Source organism: Cibotium barometz, chromosome 25 (genome assembly GCF_041138505.1).
Source record: "Cibotium barometz isolate CiBa-2024 chromosome 25, ASM4113850v1, whole genome shotgun sequence".
Lineage (NCBI taxonomy): Eukaryota > Viridiplantae > Streptophyta > Polypodiopsida > Cyatheales > Cibotiaceae > Cibotium > Cibotium barometz.
Window position 1 is genome coordinate 9,662,533 of NC_141070.1, and position 12,673 is coordinate 9,675,205.

Genomic DNA, 12,673 nt, shown 5'->3' on the forward strand with positions numbered 1-12,673 from the left:
GTTTCTTCAGTTCTTGCATGAGGTAGGCTTCCCATGGTGTCGGATTAAGAGAGGATGCACTACCACATACATTGGCTGCTAGGTTGACATTAAAATTCACAATAGTTTATGCATGTGCTCATGAGCATTAAAAGCAAAATTCAGCAATGCAGTACCAAGAAGCTTGATTTGCCATCTAGAGCCTTGGCGGTTAACCACGTGCTACTGGCAACTACTTGGTTTATCACTTCTTGTTGGGTTCTTTATAGGGGATGCATTGGCCAGTTACGTCACCTCATTCAGAATTTTATTTGGCCAGGATTAGATGGCACAATACAGACCAAGGCTAGAGTCGCTTGGGAAACCATTATCTTACCCACGGAAGAGGGGAGCTAGACCCAAAGGTGCAGCGTAAGGCATTGCATTGTAAAATGATTGTCAAAGGATTTCTGCTTGGCACTGAGCCATGGAAGGAGGACTTTCTCATGGAGCACATTACGAGGTGTACTCCAATTAGAGGAGCTGACTAGATATACAGCCCACACTTTATCGTTTCAAAGGCAGAGCATCGCCCTCCATCTTCCTCATTGGTTAGATCCCTTCTATGGACTTTGGATTGCATGAGGAGATTCTTGGTACACATACCTCCTGTAACATACCTTCGTAAGGGCTGTGGCACCGGTACCTAGCTTATCTTTAAGAAAACAACAACTTCACACAAAAAACCTTCAAATAACCTGAAAATAAAACAAAAGAGAGAGAGTACAAAGAGAAGACACCACACTAGGGGTCAGAATAGCCTTGGGCCCGATGAAGAAAACCATGGAAAAGCTCTTTCTGGCAAGAAAACTAATATAAAACCTGTTTTAATGGTTTTTGGGAAATAAAAACCTCCAAAAAGCAGTTTTTAGGGTTTTTGAAGCAGTTTTAGGGTTTCTGAAATTTCTATCTATACAGCTCCGTACACACGTCCATATCGCCCATGCATATGCCCATACAAGTCTAGGGCTGACCATACATCTGAAAACCAAGTTGTAGAAGGTGTTGATGGCGAAGACGAAGCTCTCCATGATCATAATGATGCCCACACACCTCCACAATCTCCTTCATGATGCTACAAGAGAGGTTCAAACCTTTTTATACTTGAAAAGGGCTCTGCTTTCTGCCAAAAGCTTGTCCGTGCTTTTGCTTTGCTTTTTTTCCCTTTTTGCCTTTGCTTTTGCTCTTTTTACTTTTATTAATAAAATATTACTCAACTTTTGGTGCTTTGCTTTTTTGGCTTTAAGGCCTTGCTTTTTGGCCTTAGAGCTGCTTCTTGAGAAAGCACCTCTTAGCTTTTTGGTCCGGCTCAATCTTCTCTTTCCAATCATGCCCTTGCCTTGCAGCTTTTTCTTGCTTTTTGACCAAGAATGGTGATTTTTCTCAATCAAACCTTATGGACCCTATCCTCTCGTGTCTTCTTCCAGCTGTCTGGTGTCCGGGCATGGATTTCATCATGTGAAATAGAGCTAGGAGGGCCAAATAGTTACACAAAAACATAGCTCATATTCAGTATCCATCACATCAACTGCATGTATCAATACATCATACATCTCTCACAGGCATCATAAATATATGCATCCTGAAACCACATAAGATAATCTTGCACATGACATAGCACTAGGGATTGAAGTTGGGCCAACCCCCCCTGATGTATCTTTGTTACCAACAAAGTATTCTCCTGTACAAGATGCGAGTGCCTGGGAGATCCACTCCTCTGCCAACACCAGTCTCCAAATTTATCCAATTCAGCGAAAACAAAGCAAATAGAAGCTCTTGGTCACCAACCAGAGCAAAGCAATCACCAATTGCTCAACAAAGAACGTAAACCCTCAGTCACCAACCAGGGCAAAGCAGTCACCAACTGCTCTTTAAAGAAAGCAAACCCTCAATCACCAACCAAGGCGAAGCAATCACCAACCAAGGCAAAACAGTCACCAACCAGAGCAAAGCAATCACCAATTGCTCAACAAAGAACGTAAACCCTCAGTCACCAACCAGGGCAAAGCAGTCACCAACTGCTCTTTAAAGAAAGCAAACCCTCAATCACCAACCAAGGCGAAGCAATCACCAACCAAGGCAAAACAGTCACCAACTGCTCTTCAAAGAAAGCAAACCCTTGGTCACCAACAAGAGCAAAGTAGTCACCAACTACCTTCCAATGAAACCAAGCCCCCCGTCACCAACCAGGGCAAAACAGCCACCAATTGTTTTCTTGGTTTCACGGCTATCCAAACAATTGTGCAATCCAACAACCCCAAACAAGCTCAAAATAGCATTTCAGCCAAATCGTTTAGTAGCCAGAGCGTATGGTCGAACCCAGGCACAAGTTGTATGGTTCCGACCCAAGAAACCCTTGTCATCTTTCGGAAATATGCTGTAGATCAGCACAGCCAGCGTGTAGGGAAGCAAGGGACGTTGTCGACCAGCCCTAGAGAGCCTGTATGCAACTCGACTGTCTCCCTATAGCCTGTATTCAACTCGGCCAGCACAAGAAAAGAGAGAAATCACTGTCGACCAGCCCAGCAGTACATGTTTTAGTAGTCGACCAGCGACCAATTGTCTGGCACCAATATGAGCAATCGGCCAGCTTTAAGTCTCTTCTCACTGCAATACAACAGCCTATGCTTTGACTTGCTCTATTTAGCCGCCCTGACTTTAGTAGACAAAGGAAATAATAATTAAAGAAGGTTAAGTGTGCACATTTACCACCTACAAAACACATAAAATCACCGCCTTAGTCCAAACAGGTGTGCACACGTGTCCACGTGGTGTCCAAGCATCCCCGATGCCCATGGATATTCACAGGCAAAATACCAAGCAATGTCCAGGCAAACAAAACGAGTCACATGCAAGTTCAGTTCACAGGCATGCTTGTGCCCAATGATTTGGATTAATTCTCCCAACCTGCAATCTTGTACACCAAAATAGTCGCGACCATGGGCACCACCCATTTTGGATCCAAATACTGTACTCACTAGAGCAACTGCCCTTGCATGAGTCCATAGTAACCTGGACCGACAGAAACGGTCGGTTCGGACCGGGTTGGAAACGGTGTTTCCGAGTTTCCGCGAGGTTGGAAACGGCAAGAAACGGAGTTTCTTTTGAATTTATTTTAGACATGTAAAAAACATGCATAGAGACTTGAAAGCACTTGCCCTTGAGAACACTTGCCCTTGGAGGCTTGGGCTTGAGCCTTGAAGCTTTGAAGAATGGGCTGCCCGGCAGCCACCTGTGAGACTGGAGAGCAGGCTGCTGCAGAGTACAGGCCTTGGGGCCTTGTGGGGGCAAAGGCTTGAGCCTTAGGGCCTTGGCCTTGAGCCTTGGGCCCTTGTGTGGCAATGGGTGATAGGCGCAGCGTTCGTAGAATCGCAGGAAAGGAGGAGCGAAATGAAAAAATCACACACGGCCCCCCGTTTAAACTGCCAAAAAAATGTACGGAAACGGCGTTTCCGCCGGTCTACCGTTTCCGGAAACGGCCGAACCGTTTCCAGAGGGTGGAAACGCCGTTTCTGGTTACTATGCATGAGTCCAGATAACTCACTAGGGTCATCAACCCTTCCATGACTAGGGTCACCAACCCTTGCATGAGTGTACAGATTCAGTAGTCTTTTTGTTATAACTTTTTTTGCGGGGTTTTTTCTGCATTGTGTTTTTGCATGTCAACAACCTGTATTTTGATGCTTTGATGACCCCTCCACGGTCAGCTGACATGGCTGGCAAACATCCCATTATGTGCAATGACTTTATCTTGGATGAGTATGGAAGACCTCTTGTGGAAACTACACATATTCAGTGGGCTGGCTGGGAGACGCTCTTCCACACAATGCTGGATCGGAAAAGGCTTAAAAGCCTCACGAAGGATCAGAAGGTGGTGCTTACAAGCATCTGAGGGGAACTAGTCACAGGATTGTGCAGATTGATGCTGCCATACCCAACCACTCGATCACAATGACCTTCTTGGAAGGGTTTTTGGAAGTCTTCTCACAGACAGATGTACCTCTACAAGTTATGGGCCTCCCCACGCCGAGGGAGGATGATCCTTTTCTCTATACAGGATGAATGGTATTCAGAGAAATGTGACATAAAAAATATCATCGAGGGGACCCCGGTGAGTTGGAGTGGAGAGATGCTACCAACCGGATGAGAGGCATGCCTTTCTTTAGTTATATTGTGTTGGAACACCAAGCATCTTGTCTTGGGACACATTCGGAGAGTCCCTACTCTCAGACCTCATTGGGAGGCTTATGATATCACACCTGACATTCGAGGACTTTTTCGTGGAGCTTGTGACACTCTTTATTTGGCTTTCTCTACTTGGTGGTCTCGCAATCCGCCGTTGGTGTTAGCCCAACATGCCCAAGATATGCAGGAGCTTCAGAGATAATCTACCATTGCTTATGGGAGTGCAAGGAAGCACAAAGGATTTGGACTGTCATAGCATCTCCCCTTGGTAGGGTGAGGAGAGATGCTTACATTTCTTTGGGTGCTATCATTTGGTTTACACAGTCGAGCCCACAACTCGGGTAAGAGGGGAACGATTGGGATCTGATTAGTCACGAAGATGCTAAACAGTGCCATCTTCACAACCTACCGAAGTCCAGATATGTCCCACCTTCACAGCATAGTCACCAGAAATGAGAAACGGAGGGGAAACGTTGAGGAATGAAAACGGGGAAATGAGTTTTTAGGGGTGGAAACGGCCGTTTCCTGTGACAATATCACTTGGGAAACGAGAAATGGCCATGGAAACGGATGGGGTCCTAAGACAGAGAAATGTGTTTCTAGGGACTGAAACGGCCGTTTCCTGTAACTATGCTTCACAGAGGTTGGACAGTGCATGGGAGATTATTTTGCTAGCATTGCAGCCTGGAACATTTGGAAGGCCAGATGCACTGAGGCCATTGAGGGCACTTTGGTTTATGATACACAGTGCATCTACGGGATTTGGAGTGATATCACCCACACCCTCATGGCCACTTGGGCCAGAATCCAAGGATCTTGGAGCGTTGAGAAGAGAAAACGCCGAGTTTATGAAAGAGTGGGGATCATGGCATCTTTTTCACTGCCACTCACATGGGACCTTGTTGGCAACACAAGCTGTCAAGTGGGCATCAACATCTCTCCATGACAAACATCACCCCTCTTATTTTGAGTAGAAGCTTTTATGCTGGACCTCCATGCACCTCTCCTTGGCAGGGTGAGTAGTGGTAGCCAACAAGGCTCTCTTGTGCTTTTATGCTGGACCTCCATGCAACTCTCCTTGGCAGGGTGAGTAGTGGTAGCCAACGAGGCTCTCTTGTGGGACACGTGAAAACGCAAGCAATAGTGACTATTCACTTGTCCTCTACAAGGAAGCCAGGCCTACAGCAAGTCCAGCCAGTTCCTCCTGCATCCTATCCCCTATACATAGGTGCTCCATGAGTCTTGATGACTCATCCCTGCAAGAACCCACAGCCAGTGTAGCATGCCCAAAGCTGCACACAGGCAAGGAACACAAGGAGGAAAGGTGCAGAAGCCACGGGCCAGCAGTGAATGCAGAAACATTATATGTAGAGGTCTACTGGAGGAAAACGCGAGTGCTCACGGTGCTGTAGGGTGCTGTCCAGAAGTTCATCAGATAGGCACCTGCCCAGGAGTACTGCACGAAGTCGCGCCAGTCTTTGAGGGCTGAATTCAGGCCACAGGTCAGTCCATACACATTCAGCAATAAAGCAAATACACCTTCACGGAGAGAGCCCTTCCAATGGTTATTTGGGACCCAATCTGGTGTAGTCTCTCTCTCATTCACTATCTTACGTGCGAATCGTGAATTATGGAATGCTGAATTTCTGCTCTAACCAAGTTAACGAATCCATCTCCAAGCTTCTGCATGTAACAGCCAAGATAGCCTCAAAGTCACCGTTCAGCTCCCCCAAAAAAGCTGAGGACAAGGGATAATAGATCCAATGGTGTAAAGCAGAGCCTTACTGGGCAAGCTTATTGTCTGTAGCCCCTAGCCAAGGAAGAACCATGAAGCGACTTTGTTTTTACTGTGCAACAGCAAGCAGCCTCCTCTCCACAAATTCGGTACCTCTTAAATTGGAGTCTTTTCTGAGACTCGGATATTCTTCAACCAGCTCCCTTCCCCAACCCCCTGCCGCCGTGTCAATGAGCAGCAGCTAAGCGAGCTTCAGGTATGGAACTCCCTCTTCCGCCACCCCTTGGGTGCCCCGCACCAACATCCCTTCCATTTGTGGTTTGACGGGGTTAGCAAACCTTACAAAAGAAATGTTATTTGCTAAGTAAGGAAAGTGTGAAGTGCTAAGTGAAGTAAGGGCTTGCATAGTTTGGACAAGTGAGAACAGCGAAGTGAATTCAATTCCAGGAAACCTTAAACTTCCTCCACAGTACAAGTCATTGGAGTTTAGAACAAAGAAAAAACTTCCTCCACAATATAAGTCAATTGTGATCACTGGTTTTCATTGGAATTTTGAACAAAGAAAAAAGACATTTTAAAAAAAAGAGCTTGAAACCATTGCATACTGCTGTCATTTTGGATTCATGAACAAATGCCAACGAAACCTCCGCATGCCCCACAATATATTCCACGGCATCTGGACCTTTAAAACAGAAGACAACAATGAAATTAGGAGACCTCAGCACACAGGGCCTAACTTTGTATTGACAATAAAATAGAATAACTATTTCAGCCATATCCCATTAAAAGAAAGAAAATTACTTACCAAGTGAGTCATACAGGGGAACACAATAAATGCTGTGACCATTGCAAGCCTGCAGTCAGTGGTAGCAGACCAGATAAGCAATTTACACATCTCTTTGACAACTGCAACTTCAAGCAATGCTGCTGGCCTATTCTTGCAGGCAGAATAAGCTAGACAAAACCAGGATTTTCCCAGAAAGTAAACTGAAAATGCAAGCAGGACAAGTTCAAGGGTTCTCACCTCCATGGCCATCAACCATTCTGGACTATTCGATCCATAAACACCACAACGTCCCCTCTGCAAATGTACAGCAGTGTTTGGAAGAAATAAGTCAAAATCAACAACAATGTCAAAGGGTTTCGTAAGAATAACATCAAACCCATATGGGCATCATGCTGATAGGGGAGAGTACAGGATTTAGTCCACTGTTGCGCATGGCCGAACCGACAGCAATGACTGTATCGTAAGCTTCTTTGTAAGTTCGCCAGACATAATCACCAACCTTTGCAAGAAGCATCAAAATCAGAAACTAAAAAATAGAATCAGGCCAAGCAAGCTTGAAACAATAAATGAATTACTAATTACTGAGTTCCTACCCTGGTCACCCACTCTTTGTCATCAAAGTACGTGTTTCACCTTCCCTCTCAAGCAAGGCAACACCTCTGACCTACTCCCACACTGTAGGAAAAATCTATCTTATAGAACACATTGAACCTCCCAACTTTTACTCACTTTGTCTCCTACTTTTTCTCGATGGCCAAGCATTCGTCTACTTGGATGTCTGTTCACACTTTCACTGCGACAAACACCACAGTAACATTTAGTGGCAATCGGCGAAGTTTTAAAGGCATCTACTTCCAAGAAGAACTTGAAAAGATTTAGTCAAGTTTATGAGTGGGATGCATGCTTTACACACACAAAAATGATGGAAAACTAGACCAATACTTTTGGCTCAAAGGCCACCTAAAAAAGAAAAGATCATGACAGTGACAGAAATAAGTCCTCTGCAGTGAGACTCACACCAAAGTAAAACAATACCTGAATACAAACTTTTTATTGAAGAGTTTTGTCGCAAGGATTTTAATAAGCTTTTTAGCAAGGATCACGCCACCCTTGTTGCAAACTTCCAGGCCCTGATGAGTGGTGTAATCAGACCCACAATATGTCCAAGCCATCGCTTCGAAATTCTACCAATCGCCTCTCATGACCAAACCAAATTTTCCCCCAAGAGACAAGGCTTGACACAGAGCTTGCTAGCATATCAGGCCATCGCCCTTTCATCGAGTTCTCTCCTATATTCCCTGTTCTCCAATAATGAGCTGGACAAACCTCTTTAGGCCCTTCCTCACAACGAAGTTCCCGGAAGAGGATGGCCTCCGACTCCCGCTAACATTGGGAGCTCTTGAAAGCCGCCCTTCGGACAGCCTTCAACAAGGTCATGGCAGCAAGTATTTTCCCAAAGTGCTTCACAGAGGGCCTAATACACTTAATACCCAAAGAAAGCCACGGGGAAGAGGGGGGGGGGGGTGTTTGCTGGGGGGAGGGACTACCTAGAGGTCAAGCAATGGCATCCCAACACCCTCACTCATGTGCATAAGCTAATCCCCATGCTCATGGACATGTTTATCCTCATTAGCATGTATATGGGTAGAATTAGATGCAGATTTAGACATGATTTCGCAGCCCTACGAGCACCCAAAAGTGCCCAAAAGATGCGCCTATGGATGGGACACCTTAGGGGCATAGTTTGGACACAAAATATGACTTTTAGGACATTGTTTTGTGGGCTGAGAAGGGGAAACGGACCTGCATACGACTTTGAGCCTATAAAAGGAGGCATTAGGCTTCAGCAATCATCATCAAGCAAAGATAAAGGAGGATCCAAAAACAGAGACTGCAAGTCAACAAGGGCAACATTGGTCGATCAAAGCTTCTCTTGTGTGTTAACAAGTAGAGGATTGCAAGGATCTTTAGTATGCATCACAAGATGACATGCATGATCAAGATCTAGGATATTCATGTATAAAATCATGTTTTACAATGAGGTGTATGATTAGCATTACACACTCGCAAAATGTGCAATCTGATCTGCTCCTGCGAGCTACGCCCCATCCCCCCCCTCCCGTCTACCCTCCCCCCGCTGCCCCTCGCCGTCGCGCGCCCCCCTTCCCCCCCCCCGTCCCCCGCCTCTCCTCCGCATCTCTCCCCCGCCTCCTTCCTCGCTTCCTCCCCCACCATCTCCCCCCCGCCTTCTCCTCCCCCGCCTCCTTCCTCGCTTCCTCCCCCGCCATCTCTCCCCCCCCCTCCGCCTCCTTCCTCGCATCTCTCCCCCGCCATCTCTCCCCCGCCATTTCTCCCCCCCCCCCCCCCCCCCCCGCCTTCTCCTCCGCTTCGCGGCTCTTCCCCCCGCCTTCTCCCTCGCCTCCCCCTCCGTCTCGCCCTTCCTCCCACCGCTAGCCCCCGCCCCCCCCCCCCCCCCCCCGGGCCTCAGCTCCCCCCTCCCCCCGCTCCGCCCCCGCTATCCTCTCACCTTCCGCCTCTCCGTTTCCTCGTAGGGCTGTGTCCCTCCCGTTGGTGACCCCGGTCTCTGGCCTTTTCCCTCTGGAGGACTCCATGGAAGCCGCTCCGACTACCCCTGCCGATTCCGGTCTCCGTCTGGAGTTCACAGCTGCAGATCAGCAGTTGTTTGTTTCCACAGTATCCGCTCTTGAGGCCTCCTCCTTGGTCTACAAGATAGTGGGTAGCCGTCCGATGCGGAGAGAGCTTCGCGACCTTCTGCAAGGCAGCCTCGTTGGCATGCGCATCGATTTTTTGGGACGTGGCTACTACCAGGTGGATTTCGAGTCCCCCCAGGCAGCTCAGACGGTGCTGGCTCGGAGCCCCATTGCCCTCCGCTCCTCCCGGGCGTTCCTGGCACGATGGACTTACAGTTTGGACCCCGCTTCTGACCCACTAGCAGGCGCGACAGGTTTCCCCATCACTATCTGCTTTCCTGGACTCCGCAGGGAGTACTTGCCCCTCTTGTCATCCATTGGCAAGGCGTTCGGGCAGGTGGTGGAGACGCCTCAGACAGCGGCCTTAGTGATAGCTCGGGCAGCAGGACTCCCGGCCATTCGTGTTGTGGTTCTGTCACCGGAGTCCCTCCCGAAGACGATCCTCCTCCCTTGTCTTTCTGGAGGACATCTGATACAGCGCGTGGAGTATTCGGGCCTCCCCGGCCAGTGCTACATCTGTCGGGAGATGGGCCACCTCGCACGCGCTTGTCCCCGCAAGGGGGTTCATCCTTCACGCTCTGCCGCCTCTAGACCCCCTTCAGGAGGCCCGAGGGGTGGCCATCCACCTCAGAGATCGGACATCCCTGGCTCGTCTCAGCAGGCGCCATCATCTGACGAGCAGGCCCCGACGGAGGATGCCGCGCAGTCCCAAGAGGCTGGCGGATGGCAGGAGGTTCGCCGGCGGAAACGCCCGGCCCGCAGGGACCGTCGCAGACACCAGCAGGCAGCACAAGCTGGCGGACAGGCTGGCGAACAGGCGACCCCGACTGGCGTCCAGGCACCTACCCGCACTTATGCTCCAGTCAGGGATAGGCGGCCAGCAGGTCCCACCCCGATGAACAAGGATTCAGTCTCAGTGCCCGTTGAGGCCGCCGATGGAGCCCCCCACGTGGAGACCCCGCTCCCGCCTCCCCCCGCGGGGGGCCCCGCCCCCTCCATGGAGCAGATTCCTGAGGATCCCGGGCCGCACTCTGCGACCCCCGGCCCCTCTTCCCTTCACTCGGAGAGCACTCCTTCCTCCCTCCCCTCTCCCCCCCAACCCCCCCCTCCCGCCTCCCCCGGCGGCCCCCCCTGACACCTCTCCTCTGGCAGATGCCTCTCCATCCTCTCCTCGCTCTCCCCCCTCCTCTCCGCGAGCCACCATCCCTCCCTCGGCCTCTCCAGGATACTCCTCCAGACCACCCACTGCCCCAGGGCAGCGCAGCTGGGTAGGCCAGAGTTTAGTTCAGCGGCTGTTCCACCGCCACTCCGGGCCGGTGGAGATGGCGATCATAGCTTCGCCTACCACAGAGTTCTCTCCAGCCTCCCCTAGGGGGCCCCCGCGAGTGATGGGGCTCCCAGTGGATTATGGTTTTTTCAGGTGTCTCCAGCTGGATGCTGGCCCGTTTGAGACACTGGTCGCGCCCGTGCGAGTTTGCGTGGTGTGCCATCCCTCTCGTTCTCCTTTAGTGGTGAGCAGCATGGTGGCCTTCTCCTTTCCTCTCAGTGTTTCCCCAGACACAACATGGGATTGCAACTCTATAGAGGAAGTTTTGCGTGATCAGATACTGGAGTTTTCTCACCACTTCAGTGACCTGGGGCTCACGGACCTATTGCAGACCCGATTACACTCAGCCCGCATGAGCTTGTTTGGTATAGGAGATTGGCGGGCGGATCCGATCCACACCTCAGTTGAGGCGGTGCTACTGATTCTCCTCCACGCCGCCCCGAGGGTGCAGCCTACCTTTAGATACATATATGCAGAGGATTGGTCTCACGCCTATGCCCTGGGAGTGGGGCTGGACATAGAGACAAGTCACCCTCTTTTTGGAGAGACTCCGCACCCGGACAGACAGTGACTTCTCCCTCCAAGCCGGCGCCCAAGACTCACAGAGTGGAGGGCAGCTCATCCGGGCCGGCTGAGAGGGGTGAGCCAGTGGCGGCTGCTTCACTTGCCATAGCTCATCCATGAGGATCCTCTCATGGAACATCCAGGGTCTTGGTGGACCTCGCTGCTACATTGGTCGGGGCAGACTTCGCCAGGAGATCCAGAGGGCTCTCGTTGGAGGACCCATAGATATCCTTTTCATCCAGGAGCACCACCTTTCTGCCGGGCGTACCCGCACCTACGGGAAGATCTTGCCAAGCAGGAGTCACACTTTTTGGTCACCGGCATATGGCTCCCAGGGGAACCAAGGGGGAGTATGCATCTCAGTCAGCGAGCAGCTTCTATCCGAGGTTGTGGATTCTGGCACTCTGGTCTAGGGTCGAGCGCAGTGGATCATCCTTCGGGTTGGGGAAGACCGCATTGGCTTCCTCAACTTCTACGCCCCTAATGGGGCGACCGGGAGAGCTGAGTTTTGGAGCACCATTAGGCAGTCCCTCCCCATGGCAGACCATTGGTGCCTAGGGGGGGATTGCAACATGCTGGAGGATGCAGAGGACAGGATGGGGGGCAGCCAGGAGACCATTCATGGGCCGGAGCTCGCTGCCTGGGAGGAACTAGTGCTGCAGGTGAGAGGCCAGGATCCGTGGACTCTCTCGGAGTTTGGCAGGTTGCAGGGAGTTTATCTTTCTCGCGCTCGGATAGACGGGCCACAGGAGTTAACCTTTCCCGCATCAACAGGTTTTACATTGATGAGTGGGCTTGCGATAGAGGTGGCACTGTGGGTATACTTGCAGGCTCCTCGTTTTCAGACCACTTTCCAGTGCTTCTCCAGATCGATGACCCTACGAGAGGAGAGCGAGGCCAGAGCGTCCAGATTCCAGATTGTCTCATAGAGGAGCCCGAGATTGCGACCAGAGTTGAGCAGGTCTGGCAGGAGCTTCAGTTCAGGAGAGGATCGGCAGCCAGCGATCTTAACAAGGGTTTGCAGGAGATCAATAGGATGCTCAGACAGGCTGCCCTGGACCGTCTGGAGGCTTTCAGAGAGCAGGAGAGGAGCCTGCGGAGGAGTCTAGCTTCCCTTCAGAGACTTCAGGAGAGGGAGCCTACGAGCCCTTGGATTTCAGAGCAGATGGAGTCAGCTCGCACAGAGATCAAATCCATCGAGGAGAGGAGGGTGGAGTTCCGATTCCATGCTCGGGCTTCTTTTTGGACACAGGCTGGAGACAGAGTGACTCGAGACTTCTTTGAGGCGACAGGGCCTCGCTTCAAACGAGAGGGTCTCAGGCGTCTTCGGCAGGCTGATGTCCAGG

General features: G+C 50.5%; 1 protein-coding gene across 1 annotated transcript in view; it reads right to left on the minus strand.

Annotated features, from left to right (window-relative positions):
- The window catches only part of LOC147624225 (long chain acyl-CoA synthetase 4-like), a 90,350-nt gene that overhangs the window by 46,882 nt on the left and 30,795 nt on the right, over positions 1–12,673 (minus strand). The window contains exons 2-6 of the mRNA XM_086819172.1: positions 7,455–7,518; positions 7,135–7,224; positions 6,963–7,019; positions 6,744–6,792; positions 6,544–6,620 (exon numbers count right to left, since the gene is read on the minus strand). Coding sequence (XP_086675298.1) covers positions 6,544–6,620; positions 6,744–6,792; positions 6,963–7,019; positions 7,135–7,224; positions 7,455–7,518 — 337 coding nt within the window. The remainder of the gene's footprint in view (positions 1–6,543; positions 6,621–6,743; positions 6,793–6,962; positions 7,020–7,134; positions 7,225–7,454; positions 7,519–12,673) is intronic.